The sequence below is a fragment of the Staurois parvus genome, unplaced genomic scaffold, assembly GCF_062004578.1.
Source record: "Staurois parvus isolate SC_StPar_1 unplaced genomic scaffold, SC_StPar_1.0 ptg000066l, whole genome shotgun sequence".
NCBI lineage: Eukaryota > Metazoa > Chordata > Amphibia > Anura > Ranidae > Staurois > Staurois parvus.
Window position 1 is genome coordinate 1,038,855 of NW_028317862.1, and position 15,674 is coordinate 1,054,528.

At 41.4% G+C, this 15,674-nt stretch overlaps 1 protein-coding gene across 2 annotated transcripts in view; it reads left to right on the forward strand.

Moving 5' to 3' along the window:
* SUCO (SUN domain containing ossification factor) overlaps nucleotides 1–15,674 on the forward strand; it is a 139,904-nt gene that overhangs the window by 103,164 nt on the left and 21,066 nt on the right. For both annotated transcript variants that reach the window (XM_089668878.1, XM_089668879.1), the window contains 2 exons: nucleotides 6,412–7,530; nucleotides 9,384–9,471. In XM_089668878.1, the coding sequence (XP_089525004.1) occupies nucleotides 6,412–7,530; nucleotides 9,384–9,471 (1,207 nt within the window). The remainder of the gene's footprint in view (nucleotides 1–6,411; nucleotides 7,531–9,383; nucleotides 9,472–15,674) is intronic.

Here is a 15,674-nt window from a genome sequence, read left to right on the forward strand (position 1 = left end):
GTTCTCTTAAACAGAGGTTACCAGTAACAGATTTGACTTTAAGAAACAATACTTCAATATTTCCCACAACCATTAGCAACTACAGTGGCATTTTGTTAGAGTAAGGTTTACTTTAATAGCTTAGTTAAATCAGTCAGATTAAATGTCATTACAAGAGAAGATGAGGAGGCGGCATTCAATGAAGAACTCTACCTAAACTGTTTAGTAAATCTCTTTTGCATTCTCTAGGAAATAATTAACCTTTTTGTGTGTGAAAACACCTATTATTTATAAAAGTCACTGAGCTATTCAGGAATGTAAATCAATCATTCATTTGTCTCTACTCCCCCTATCTGTCATTAAAGCAGAACTTTACCCATACCAGTTTGATACCAAATAATGTTCTTTATCAAAGGAACACACATTCCACATTAATAATTATGCTACCAAAATTAGTATGTGCTGCAATTTGCCTCCAGAAATTCTCCTGTTTCTTCTTGCTAGTGGCTGCCATTTTGCTGAAGCCCAGAGCTCCTGTGCAGTGGTAAATCATTATTCTGTTAGCAGATCGGCCTCTAGTGCCTCTGATTTTTAGCACAGTGCAAAAAATAGAATAATTGAGCATGTGTAGAGCAGGATGAGACCGCATATTGCTGGATTTTAAACAGTGTAGGCATTTTTTTTTTTCTGTTTTACATCGCTATACCTGCAAAAGGCCTGAAGCGATCTAACAGGAGTTAATTTTCTGACTAAAGTTCCACTTAAGGCCTGGTTTACACTAATGTGTTTTTTTTAATTGCTTTTTGCAGAAACACACTACAGTCCATTTAACATGGTTTCCAATGGGACATCTATGCTTTTCAGCTGCTGTGTTTTTGGAAAGGGGCAGGGACTTTTTTTTTAAATGCAGAAAGCAGCATTTTGGCTACAGTGCAGCTCAATGGAGATGCTGCTGAAACACATGTAGTGCACTTTTGCCTCATTTTGCATTTTTATTCTGCCCAGGAACAAAAACATTTCTCCCTTAACAAAAAACCAAATGCTGAAAAAAAACACAAAATGTGAGTGTAAAAATGCAAAGCAAAACGCCAAAAAAAATTGCAAAAACGGTTCAAAAGTAAACTGCATTGGTGCGAGCCGGGCCTTAATGTCATGCTTGAGCTGTACAGAAAAATGGCACCTGCCCTCTCTTTATCTCTTCCAACATGAGTGGGTTGCATTGTCTTATTGAGGCACTAGATGGTGCTGTTTTCATAACAAGAATAAGGTCTGAAATAAGTGGGAGTTACCAGCTGATGCTGGTAAAGAGATGCTGGTCCTTCCCATGTCAGGGGGTCGCTTGAGACTTACGGACTGACAGCTAGTTGTGTTTTTAGGTTTGGTAGGTAAAGTTGTTGCATAGCTAGGATTTGGGGATACCTCATTTATACAGCATAGTCATACAGATATAGAGTGCACTTTTTGCTAAGGTTTGAGTTTGCTTTTGTTTCTTTTTTTAAATGCCAGTTTGGTTAGGTAAAATAGTGTGCATGTGTGTGTACGTACAGTTGTGCTCAAACGTTTGCATACCCTGACAGGAATTGTGAAAATATGACTGATCATGCAAAAAAAAAAAAAAAACAACTTTTATTTAACCACTTGCTCTCCAGAGCATATACCCTCCTTCTTGACCAGGCCATTTTTTTTTTTGCGATATGGCGCTGTGTTCCTTTAACTGACAATTGCGAGGTCATGCAACGTTGTACATAAATGAGATTTATGTTCTTCAAACCCCCCCCCCCCCTCAATAGAGCTCTCTTTCGGTGGTATTTGACCGACAATTTTGAGCAAAAAACAATATTTTTGACTTTTACTGTTAAGCATGCCCAGTAAAAAAATTTTTTAAATCTAATTTCGTCATAAATTTAGGCCAAAATGTATTCTGCTACATGTCTTTGCTAAAAGATAAAACAAAAATCCCAATACATGTAAATTAATTGGTTTATGTGAAAGTTGTAGTGTCTTCAAATGGCGATGTGTATATATACTGGAATTTATTTTTTTTGTAATGGCGGCGATCAGTGACTTATAGCGGGCCTGCGGCGGGCATTCTGACACTGGGGGGGAACTGGCTTGGTGTCACTGACATCCCTAGAGACACCAATACAGTGATCAGCGCTAATAAAAAGCACTGACACTGTACTAATGGCACTGGGCAGGAAGGGGATAACATCTGGGGCGATCAAAGGGTTACCTGTGTGCTGCTTTCCACTGTAAGCACATAGCATACAAAGTAGTGTGCAGGAGCAGACAAGGGAGAGATCTGTATTGTTTATACACAGATCTCTCCCCCATCGGAGATGCTTTCGGCGGTCACCGGGTGCTGGTGAGAAATCGCCGGCCAGGACCCGGTGATTGACAGCCAAGGCAGCAAATGATGGCACGGGTATTTCTGCTATAGGGCAGCACAGAAGCGGTTAAATAACTAACATGTCTATACTTACCTGCTGTGTGCAGTAGTCTTGCACAGAGCAGCCCGGTTCCCCTGCCAGCTCTCCTGGCCCCTCCCTCCTGTTGGATGCCCCCACAGCAAGCAGCTTGCTATGGGGGTACTCACACACAAAGCCGTGGCTTGACCCCACCCCCTCTCTTCTCTCTTGTGATTGACAGCAGTGGGAGGCAATGGCTCCCGCTTTTGTCTCAACCAATGAGGAGAGGGAGTCCCGGGATAGCCAAGACTCTAGTGCACATCGCTGGATCGAGCTGGGGCTTAGGTGAATATTAGGGGGGCTGGGGGAGCTGCTGCACAGAAAAGGTTTTTCACCTGCATGCATAGAATGCATGAATGTAAAAAACCTTGAGCCTTTACAACCACTTTAATAATTAATGAGTTTGTTAGCTCTTGCGTAGATACTGAGCCATGGGGAGCATAAAAGAACTGTCAAAAGACCTGCGTTACGAGAAAATGGAACTTTGTAAAGATGGAAAAGGTTATAAAAAATATCCAAAGCCTTGAATATGGCAGTCAGTACTGTTCAATCACTTATTAAGAGGTGAAAAATTCAAGGGTTCTCTTGATACCAAGCCAAGGTCAGGTATTCCAAGAAAGATTGCAGTCACAACTACCCGAGGAATTGTTCAGGATACAAAGAAAAACCCACAGGTAACCTCAGAAGAAATACAGGCTGCTCTTGAAAAAGACAGAGCGTAATATGACGATACTCGAAAATAAATGAGCTGCATGGTCGAATGCCAGAAAAAAGCCTTTACTGCGCTGGTGCCACAAAAAAAAAAAAGAAGCCCATTTACAATATGCCCGACAACACCTTGACCTGTCTCACAGCTTCTTGCACACTGTAATCTGAAGTGACAAGACCAAAATAGAGCTTTTGGACACAACCTTAAGTGCTATTTTTGTAGAGGGGTCAACAAGGCCTATAGCAACAAGAATACATCCTCACTGTGAAGCGTGGTGGCTCACTGATGTTTTTTGGGTGTGAGCTATAAAGGTATGGGAAATCTTGTGAAAATTGATGGCAAGATGAAAATACTGGCAATTTGCGTTCTTCTGCAGGAAAGCTGCGCATTGGACGCGCTTTGACTTTCTAGCACGACAGTGACCCTCAAGTAGTTACAGCAGAAAAAGGTGAAGGTTCCTAATTGGCCATTACAGTCACCTAACCTTAATATCATTGAACAACTCCGGGGAGATCTCAAATGTGCGGTTCATGCAAGACAACCAAAGACTTTACATGACCTGGAGGCATTTTGCCAAGACCAATGGGCAGCTATTCCACCTGCAAGAATTCAGGGCCCCATAGATAAATATTACAGAACTGTACATTGATATTGATGCTAAAGGGGCAATGCACAGTACTAAGCTAAGTTTATTCAGACTTATGAACAGGGGTCATTTCGTTTTTGTTACTATGTTTTCTTTTATGATTTTGCCATTCTGTTATGACCTACAGTTAAATATAAATCCTATAAGAAATAAAGGAAATGTGTTTTGCCTGCTCACTCATGTTGTCTTTAAAAATGGTACTTATATTTCCAATTCTCAAGTGTATGCAAACGTTTGAGCACAATTGTATGTGAGTGTACAGTTTATATAATATATACTATATACAGTTTATATAATATTGGTTTTACCAATGTATATTATATGGAAGACTCTTAATTTTCTGTGTTGTGAAAATATGATTTGCCTTGCCAATGATAGGTGCAGGCAGGGGCGTTTCTACCATGAGGCAAACAAGGCATTTGCCTTGGGCGGCATTTTGCAGGGAGGTGGCACCGCCCCCAGGCAGAAGGGACACACAGGTGTGAGCGGTTGTCAGAGCAGGGCAGCTCAGTGGTTCCCGAGAACCAAAATATACTACTGGGTGCAGGCTGTATGCCCCTTCAATTGTGACTTATCATGGAAAGTATTTTAAAAATCAAACTACTGTTAAATTCCTTTCATTTCACTTCAAGCTCTGTGCTGATTTCTGGGGAAAGTAGTGAGCCAAACACAAAGAAACCATTTGCTTCCCACATTTGTATAAAAGCAGTGTTTAAATGTTTTGGCAGTTATATACAATTTTAGCAGATTAGGATAGAAAGGCAATGTTTTTAATTAGATTGGATTGCCAAAGATGCTTTTGTAGTAAATATACAGTATATACAGTGGGGATCGAAAGTTTGGGCACCCCAGCTAAAAATTTGTATTAATGTGCATAAAGAAGCCAAGGAAAGATGGAAAAATCTCCAAAAGGCATCAAATTACAGATTAGACATTCTTATAATATGTCAACAAAAGTTAGATTTTATTTCCATCATTTACACTTTCAAAATAACAGAAAACAAAAAAATGGCGTCTGCAAAAGTTTGGGCACCCTGCAGAATTTATAGCATGCACTGCCCCCTTTGCCAAGCTGAGACCTGCCAGTGTCATGGATTGTTCTCAATCATCGTCTGGGAAGCCCAGGTGATGTCAATCTCAAAGGTTTTAAATGCCCAGACTCATCTGACCTTGCCCCAACAATCAGCACCATGGGTTCTTCTAAGCAGTTGTCTAGAAAACTGAAACTAAAAATAGTTGACGCTCACAAAGCTGGAGAAGGCTATAAGAAGATAGCAAAGCAATTTCAGATGTCAGTATCCTCTGTTCGGAATGTAATTAAGAAATGGCAGTCATCAGGAACAGTGGAAGTTAAAGCAAGATCTGGAAGACCAACAAAAATATCAGACAGAACAGCTCGCAGGATTGTGAGAAAAACAATTCAAAACCCACGTTTGACTGCACGATCCCTCCAGAAAGATCTGGCAGACACTGGAGTTGTGGTACACTATTCCACTATAAAGAGATACTTGTACAAATATGGTCTTCATGGAAGAGTCATCAGAAGAAAACCTCTTCTACATCCTCACCACAAAAATCATTGTTTGAACTTTGCAAATGAACATATAGACAAGCCTGATGCATTTTGGAAACAAGTTCTGTGGACCGATGAGGTTAAAATTGAACTTTTTGGCCGGAATGAGCAAAGGTACGTTTGGAGAAGAAGGGGCACAGAATTGAATGAAAAGAACCTCTGTCCAACTGTTAAGCATGGGGTTGGATCAATCATGCTTTGGGGTTGTGTTGCAGCCAGTGGCACAGGGAACATCTCATGAGTAGAAGGAAAAATGGATTCAATAAAATTTCAGCAAATTTTGGATGGTAACTTGATGCCATCTGTGAAAAAGCTGAAGTTAAAGAGAGGATGGCTTCTACAAATGGATAATGATCCTATACACACCTCGAAATCCACAGGGATTACATCAAGAGGCGTAAACTGAAGGTTTTGCCATGGCCTTCACAATCTCCTGACCTCAACATAATTGAAAATCTATGGATAGACATTAAAAGAGCAGTGCGTGACAGACAGCCCAGAAATCTCAAAGAACTGGAAGACTTTTGTAAGGAAGAATGGGCAAAGATACCTCAAACAAGAACTGAAAGACTCTTGGCTGGCTACAAAAAGCGTTTACAAGCTGTGATACTTGCCAAAGGGGGCAGTACAAGATATTAACTCTGCAGGGTGCCTAAACTTTTGCAGACGCCATTTTTTTGTTTTCTGTTATTTTGAAAGTGTAAATGATGGAAATAAAATCCAACTTTTGTTGACATATTATAAGAATGTTTAAAATGTAATTTGATGCCTTTTGGAGATTTTTCCATCTTTCCTTGGCTTCTTTATGCACATTAATACAAATTTTTAGCTGGGGTGCCCAAACTTTCGATCCCCACTGTAGTTATATTCAGTATAATAGTATTATAATTTTATTGTGAAAAGAGTTTTCTTTTTAAAACGCTATTGACTGGTTATTTTATATTGCTGATTGTGTTTTAGAATAGTGCATACTTTTTTAATTTACATTTAATCTGAAAACTATATTGCGTTATTCATTTACATTGTACTTTTACAGGATGGAAACAGAAAGCGTTGCACTACCTACGGAATCTGTATCTGAACCAGAAATGCAGAAAGAAAATCCCATTGTCCAGCTAGTACAAGAAGAAGAAGAGGAACAGCCTAGTCAGTCAACTGTTACTCTCTTGGGTACTGATGATCAGGAAGAAGAAAAAGAGTCCTGGTTTGAGTTTGAGACACAGATTTATTGTGGTGAACTAGCAACTATCTGCTGTATCTCCAGTTTTTCTGAATATATTTATAAGTGGTGTTCAGCTATTGTGGCCATTCACAGGCAACGTAGTAAAACACATGAATATAAGCGCAAGGAGGAGAATGAATCTCAGTCGACGCAGCAAACTTTGGAAAGTCCAACTGCTACAATGGTCCCAGCCGAACCATCTGAGACCAAAAAAATTGAAGAGGCCACAACAGACTTTATTTTGGTGAATCCAGGAGATGTTTTACAAACTGATAATTTAAACTCTGTCACCTTAGAACCTAGTCACACTCAGGCCATATCTCAGTCGGTTGCTGAACACATGACCGCAGATGTTAAACTATCATCAGTTGCATCCATTTCAGAGGCAACTAAAACCATACAGAGCCCAAATCTTAGTTCTCTTTCACCAGAGGTTGTACCAGAACAAACAAACGAGGTGAAAATCAGCGAGACTTTGATTTATGCAGAGAAACAAACTGTAAACCCAGAGTCCAGTACTTTACCAGATGTCAATGACCGCTTGGTCAAAGAAGCTGCCGATTACCCCAACATTATTAAACCAACGGAAAGCCTGCCAGTTCAGGAAGCTACTCTAACTGTAGAGAGTGATTTGGAAATAAAAGAAACCCCAAAACTTGCAGTGAGTCAGCCTGTTGAGAATCCACCTTCTGTAGACAAAAAAGAGGATGAACAAGTTACAGAGGATGTCTCTATTAGTGGGAACTTGCACAGAATTACTACTGATTTCTATGCTGAATTACAGAACGCTACAGATCTGGGCTATACAAATGGAAATCAGGTTCATGGTTCTAACCAGAAGGAATCTGTCTTTATGCGTCTCAATAATCGCATTAAAGCTCTTGAAGTTAACATGTCTCTAAGCAGCCGCTATCTGGAAGAGCTTAGTCAGAGGTAAGCCATGCCCCTGCCTAATGAATGAGGGACCGTTATTTTCTATTCTGCTTTATTCATTGGGACAAAGATTGCTTTTTGTCAACTTGTACACCTTTAAAGTCCAGTTTTCCTCAGTGTTTTACAGCAAGTAGAACCCAAGGATGGTTTTAGAAGTCCAACATAGGAAAATTCTCGAACGACTAATCATTTTTTTTTTTTTTTTTTTGACATTGAAACATAGCATAGATTGTTTATGACCATGTGCAGTCTTTTGTATCTGATTTTTCTCGTACGAAAATGGTACACATTAAACCATAATCGTTCTGTTCACGTACAAGAAATTTTGGAGTTTGTGCCTTCTGAAATTTTTGTTTGGAAAGTCTGAATTGGATGTCGAAAGTTGTGTACACACTCTGAAAATTGAAAGGTCATTCCTCGTACACAATTTTTCTTAAGATTTTCTCATGGTGTGTACCCCACTTTAGACTCTTTCTTGATAAGTAGAGTAATTTATTACATTTCATCTGAAAGACTTAAAGCCCAACTCCAAGCACCATAAACTCACCATTCTTATATAATTGGTTTCCTCAAAAGTATCCCTCTACTATGCTGGCTTTCCTTTACAGTAGTGGAATTAACTTGTTTACACACCGTAGGGAAATGCACCTTCTGCTGTTTTTGTGGGCCACTCTGATGTAAGCAGTGTATGACTTATGGGCCCCATTAATACAGTTATATGTCCCTCTCCCCCAGGTCGTTTACAAAGCACACAGCCCCAGGCGTTGTTTTGTGACTGGCCAAGAAGAAAACATCCCAAGGTGCTAAGGGGGTAAAAGGAAAATTACGCTGGGGAGAGGTTGGGACCACAGCAAACCTGTTGTTGTTTGCCACGAATGGGAAGAACTGGAGTTTAAATTAAAGTTCTGATAATATAAGTAACAGCATTCAATGCCAAGCTGCAGTTTCTAAAGTGAGAAAAATCCTCTCTTGTATTAGAGGTATAGATGAGAGAGAGAGAGAGAGAGATCATTCTACTCCTGTTCAAATCATTAGTTATACCTCATCTGAAATATTCAGTTCAATTTTTGGCACCAATTCACAAAAAGAACATTGGGGAACTGGAGAAAGTACAAAGAAGGGCAACCAAACTGATAAAAGGCATGGAGGAGATCAACTATGAGGAAAGATTAGAGGAACTGAATTAATTCTCTCTTGAGAAGGAGATTAAGGGGGATATGATCAACGTGTATAAATACATCAGTGGTTCATATAGTGAACTCGGTGTAGAGTTATTCACCCTGAGGTCATCAGAGGACAAGGGGGCACTCTTTACACCTGGAGGAAAAGAAATGTAATCTCCAAACAGGTTTCTTCACAGAGCTGTGAAATGTGGAATAGACTCCGTCAAGAGTTGGTTCTGGCCAGCTCAGTGAATTGCTTTAAAAAGGCCTGGATTCTTTCTTAGATACACAGAAAATAACTGGTTACTATTTATAGGTAAAGTTGATCCAGGGAATATCCAATTGCCTCTCGGGGGATCAAGAAGGAGTTTTTTCCCTTGCAGGAGCAAATTGGATAATGATTTGCTGTTTTTTTTGCCTGCCTCTGGATCAGCTGTGGGTGTAGAATTATAACCTTTTTTTTTATTTTTTTATTTTATGGTTGAACTGGATGGACTTTTATTCTTTTTTCAGCCAGACTGACTATGTAACTATAGCATTCAGTGGGAAAAATGATGCAGGCATTACGGGACAAATGAAAGTAATTCACATAAACTGGCATGTAACTCACTGTTCTTCAATGCATTTGTAAAATTTTCTTTCTGTCAGAGCTAGCTTTAAAATGTTTTTAACAAATTACTTATTATAAAGGTACCGGAAACAAATGGAAGAAATGCAGAGAGCTTTTAACAAGACTATACTAAAGCTTCAGAATACTTCAAGAATAGCAGAAGAACAGGTAAGTTCGATAAAATGTTAGTATTTGATAACCACAAACCTGTTAAAGTGTACATTTAATTAAAAATTAAAAAAAAAACCCACAAGGGACTTTAGCCTGTTGTGCTCTTCAAATATTCCTCCATCACACCCTACTCCTGCCATTTTCTGGTGTGCTGGTTCTTGATGAGGTCCATTGGCTGCAATAACCACTGCTGCATTGGAAGACTGGCAGCAGGGGTAGGGAAGGAAGGGAGATGTTGATGGAGGAAGATTTCAATTAATTCAGGAGCTAGAAGAACAAGAGATATTACTATTAAAGTGGTAGCAAATGGCGTTAAAAAACCACAACATTTCCCCCGTCTGCAGGCTCATGTCATAATGTGCTAGTATGTGCCACATACCAGCACATTATGACAGACATGCCTAAAAAAAAGTAAACCCCCAGCAGTGTGCTTTGGCCGCTGACAGGGATTCCATCTTCACCTAGTCTTCCAGGTTTGTGGGTTCCAGATGTTTGAATGGCCAAGCCATGATGAAGTCACTTGCACGCAGGAGTCATGGTTGCGGCACAGCTCTCTTAATAGACACTGGCTGCTACACAAGTAAATATCTCCTAAATGGTGCACGTTTAGGAAATATTCGCTGTATCTACAGGTAAGCCATAATATAGGTTTACCTGTAGGTATGAGATAAAAAGTGGAGTTTACTATCGCATTAAATCCAATTTAACTTTTTTTTTTCTCCCTTTATTGTACACGGGACACAGAGCAGGCTATTTATGACTATTTGGGTTATATGCCACCTTAGGTGAATAGTGCCTCATCATTGGTGTCAGCTGGAGAATTAATTCCCTGTCTCTGGTGTCGGCGGGTGGAATAGTGCCCCATTGTTGGCGGGTGGAATAGTGCCCCATCATTGGTGTTGGCGGGGGGAATAGTGCCCCGTGTCAGCGGGAGAACTAATTCTGTCTTTGGTGTCAGTGGGAGGAATAGTACCCCATTGTTGGTGTCAGCGGGAGGAATAATGACCCAAGGGCCAGATAAAGGCAAGCAAATGGCCACATCCGGGCCTTGGGCTGCAGTTTGGAGACCCCTGCATTCGAAAATCACTTTAATCGGATCCATTCAGAAAGCTGTTAGTCAATATGGATGGTACCCGAGCCTCACTGGAAAAGGAGAAGAATCCTATGGGTTTTGCCTGTACTGCAGCCTTACGGCACTGGCCCATGCATAACGGAACCCAGTGCAGTATAATCTGACCAAGGGGCTTTCTGGCGGGGTGCTGTATAGGACCGAGGCAGTGGCCCCACATTATGGGGACCAAGTCCTTGAAGGTCTGCATGACAAAGCCCGCCATGATGGGTGAAGGTTAGACTCCTATTATGATTCAGGGTCCTGCGACGGGAATGGTAAGTTTTTTTTTTTTTTCTTTTTTTAATTATTTATTTGAAAAATCTGATTGTTTTTGTCATTCTCCGGTGGCCACTGGGGGCAATCTGCTGTTCGTCTGGCCAGGCCATGCTGTATGTGTCTCTAAAGGAGTTTTGTGCTGCAGTTCTCTCCTCCAGCCATGTGTGTGTGTGTGTGTGTGTGTGTGTGTGTGTGTGTGTGTATAGATAGCTATGGCCATATATCTCTGCGGGACTGCATAGTTAGGTGACAAAATTGTTGCTGCCTTTTCTTTACTTAAAGGGTTCCAAAAAAGGTAGCCAGCAGAGAGGTAGGTACACTGCCCTCGGGTCCAGTGGACTGGGGGGGGGGGGGGGGGGTTTGGGGGGTAAATCTGGCAGTGTTCACATTTCATGATAACCCATGGGCATCTGGGCCACTGTTTGCCTGGCATTGCAGCTATTTCTGGTGGTGCAGCTGCAATGGACTGTGGCCGCCTTACCTTGTACGTGCCTGATCTCGTCTGATCTTTGAATATAATCGGGGTCAAGCCATGGTTACTACTTGGAGGAGAGACTGTCTGGGTATACCAGGTGTTGTAAGCTTTTGAAGACTTCAATTTTATTGCTACCTGGAGGGCTCTAATCTAAGACAAGTGAGTAATTTCCACGATTTCTCTGTGGTACAGGCTAGAATTTCAGGTTTGTCCTGGAGGAGGCCACAGTTTAGAGAACATGGCTTCCATGGGAAAGGGTTCTACCCATCAGTGTCCAGGAACTTTGGGCAGTGAGGCTGACTGAGGTATTGGACATCCAGGCTTCAGGGTTGGTCTGTAAGGATTCTGTCCCAACAATGCCACAGCAGTGTCATACATCAACCACCAGGGCGGTACCAGGATTTTAGGGGCTTAGGAGAAGGTGAATTACATTCTGACCTGGACAGAGATATGCCCCAAGTAGATCTGTTTGCATCAAGATTCAATGGCAAGGTCGGTCTTTTTGTGACAAGTGTAAGGCACCGTCGCGCAGCAGGTGTAGATGCCTCAGTACTTCTTTGGAACCAGTTTTCACTGATTTATGCCTTTTCTCCTATTCAGCTGCTGTCACGTCTTTTACGCAGGATTCGGCAGGAGTCTATTCCAGTGATACTGATTGCCCCGGCCTGGCCCAAGAGGGCCTAGTACGCTGACATAGTAAAGATGGCACTAGATGGGCTGTGGTCCTTGCCGTGTCGGCCAGACTTGCTCTCTCAAGGTCCTATATTGCACCCAGCTTTACAGTTGCTAAATTTGAAGGCATGACTATTGAAACCCAGATCCTGAAGGATAAGGGAGTATTGGATTCTGTCACCACCATCATGTTGGGGGCTAGAAAGGTAGTCTGTAGGAACATTGATTACAGAACTTGGAAGGCTTACATTTCCTGGTTTGAGGTCCAGAAATGGCACCCACGAAAGTATGTGATTGGTAGGATTCTGATGTTTGTTCAGACAAGGTTGGAGAAGGTATTGGCTGTTGGTACCATTAAGGATCAGGTTTCAGCATTAGCTGTTTTTTCCCAGAGGCCCATTGTGTCTCAGTAATGCTTATTACTCCTCCTATCAGGTTACCTTTGTGTCCTTGAGACCTGAACTTGATTTTGGAAGTTTTGCAAAAACCACCATTTGAACCTATTGGAGAGATTCCACTGGTCCTGTTGACTCATTAGGTTTTTTTTTCTAGTGGCAATCGCTTCTGCAAGAAGGGTGTCTGAGCTGGCAGCTCTTTCTTGCAGAGAATCATTTCTGGTTTTGTATGATACGGTGGTGTTGCTACCTCAACCGACTTTTTTTTTTTTTTTTTTTCTTTTCTTTTCATATATATATCAAAGGTGGTTTCTAGTTTTCATTTCAATTAGGACATCATTCTGCCTTCATTCTTTCCAAGGCCTCAGTCAGCAAGAGAAAGATCTCTGCATACCTTGGATGTAGTACGTGCTGTAAGGTCAGGCGGTCAGATGCTCTGTTCGTCCTGCCAGAGGGGCCTAGGAAGCAGCAGGCGGCATCTAAGTTGACTATTTCACATTGGATCCGCAAATTGATCATTCAGACCTATGGTTTAAAAGATACGGTCCCACCCTTTCGGGTGAAGACACACTCTACCAGGAGTGTGGGGGGCATCTAGGACAATCCGCCATCAGGCTTTAGTGGCTCGGGTTTGCAAGGCTGCTACATGGTCTTCGGTTCACACATTCACAAGGTTCTACCAGGTGGATAGCAGAGCCGCAGAGGATTTGGCCTTTGGTCGCAGTGTTTTACAGACAGCTGAGTAGGTCCTGAGGGATTGAAGGTGCCCATCATGGTGTCACCCTATCCTCTAAATTTTTTTTATTGCTTTGGGACATCCCACATAGTTATGAATAGCCTGTTCTGTGTCTTGTGATGTACGATAAAGAAAACTGGGTTTTGTTTCTACATACTTGCCTGTAAAATCCATTTCTTGGAGTACATCACAGGACACAGAAGTCCCTCCCCTTTGTGGAATTTCATTGCTTGCTACAAAAACTGAAGTTCTTCTTGTGTAGGGGGAGATATATAGGGGAGGACTTCCTCTCTGATTGGTCATCCAGTGTCCATTCACCAATAGGTGGCATATAACACACCTAGTCATAAATAGCCTGCTCTGTGTCCTGTGATGTACTCCAAGAAATGGATTTTACAGGTAAGTATGTAGAAAAAATCCCCCCCCCCCCCATTTTCTGTAAACCTAAGATTTCATTTTATTTCTGTGTCCTGCATAAATAAAAGTATGATTCAGACATTATTCTAGAGATTTCTTCTCCCATACTGTGTCTCTTGCCTAGTAAATCTGTATCACTTAACAATTCCTTTTCTGTTAAGGTAAATAGGTCAAGTCTAACCTAGGTCAAAATCAATATTAAAGTTCTTTCTCCTGACGGAGATGATCACCAGGGGCAGTGTTTAAAAACTGTCAAATGGTCAAAATGTTATATTCTCCCTAGAAATTACAAGCAAAGATTAATGTAGCAAATCCTGTGTAGTCAAAGTGAATTATAATATTTTTGTCCCCTTAACTTTTGCTTACTCTCCCTTAAAGTGGACCTTCTCTCTCCTTGTCTGCTTTGTCTAATATTGTACTTTCCCCCATCACGTTACACAATCGCAAATAGCTGCACACAGACTCCTCAGACGCTTAGGTAAACCTGCCACAGGAGGGTTCAGGGCAATCTACAACAGATGTGCATGTGCTGCACTTCATCATCAGAGGGTTAGCTGCAAGAACCTGGGAGAGACAGCTGGCCCCTGATGTACAAGAGGAAGTTGGCGGTGCGGGAACTGTAGGATGAAAATAGTGTGGGAGAAGAGGTTAGCCAGGGTCTGCTTGTAACTGTTTGCAGCATAGAAAGAAGACATAGATACTTTTTAAAAGGTGCCTTAAAGGATAGGTTCACCTTTAAAAAAATAAATAAATGCACCTCCTTTTGCAGGTTAAAAAATGTCTGTTTATTATTTTATTAGGAGCCTGTAAAGCATTGCACCCATGATCAGCAGTTCGCGGGTGCTGCCTCAGGCTCCTACAGACTGTCAGTGTAGCTGTCTGCCCATACCTCATACAGACAGGCAGTTGGTGAATGACGGGAAAAATCCATCAACTACCTAGAGTGCTCATCAGCACCATGATAGTTTGAGAACTACAAGCTGTCAGATGCAATGGTTGACAGTAGTTGTTCTCCCATTTACAGAACTCTCTGGATCATGCGGCTGGGTGGGTGGAGCCTCGTATGGCTGCAGGTTTTAAAATTTTGACAGTGGGTGCAGGTTAGAAGATCCCTGTCACAATGGGGACTTGGGGCTGCTCAGTCAGTAACGTTGCCTTTTACACCTTAAATATAGATGTAGCATGTTACGAACAGTGAGCTTATCCTTTAATTTCATTTTTAAAGCCGGGAGAAGTTCCTCTTTCATTATGGTTAATGGAACTTATGGGAATTCACCATACTTCATTATTTAAAAAAAACATTGGCCTAAGATAAAACTGAATCATGGAATAAGAACTTAATGGTCTTTGGATTTTCCCTTTCCTGCACTACACTCTGTTATGTGTATCCAAAAAGTCAGGCTGCACAGATCTCATGGCACACATCACTATAATATGGCAGGAGTCCAGGCAAACCATTAGCCAGTTGGGGAGCCACAGCTTTATAGACATCTAGCCCTCGTATATGTTTATGGGTCCACCGGTAATATGGCTTCTCCTGCTTGTTTCAAGGTTGTCTGGTGATGTGCCACAGCCATGACCATTTTCTTTACTCTCAGGCATATGTACAGCTTTGGTTCTGCTGCATCATGTAAGAAATCATGTTGCTATGTAGCTTATTTCTTAGGTCACCAACATAACTGTTAAGTAATGTGCACATTCCCAGATATTTGGCCCAAAATGAAATTGAGAGTGTCTTCTAATAAAAGAATTTTGCATACGTGCTATATTTATGTAACTTAGAATAATGAGAAAGTTTGCACTTTAATTTTGGAGATCTTTTTTTTTTTTTTTCCCCCCGCTTTCAAATCTATATTGTAACGCACACAGAAAATAATGTGACCACCATTGCATGGGAAGGAAAAGCTGGATGCCATCTGTTGTAGTCTCTATAAAAGACAAAGTGTGTCACTTGTGACATCACTTTCTCTGTGTACACAATGTATTTTGGCACAGGATCACTAGCCCAGGTGCTGACAAATTTACTTCCTGGGCTTGAAACTGCAAACTGCCAGCAAGAATCGTGGTCCAGCACTCGCATGGATTGCAGGCTTAGCCGCAGAGTTTGGGTGTCCTTTT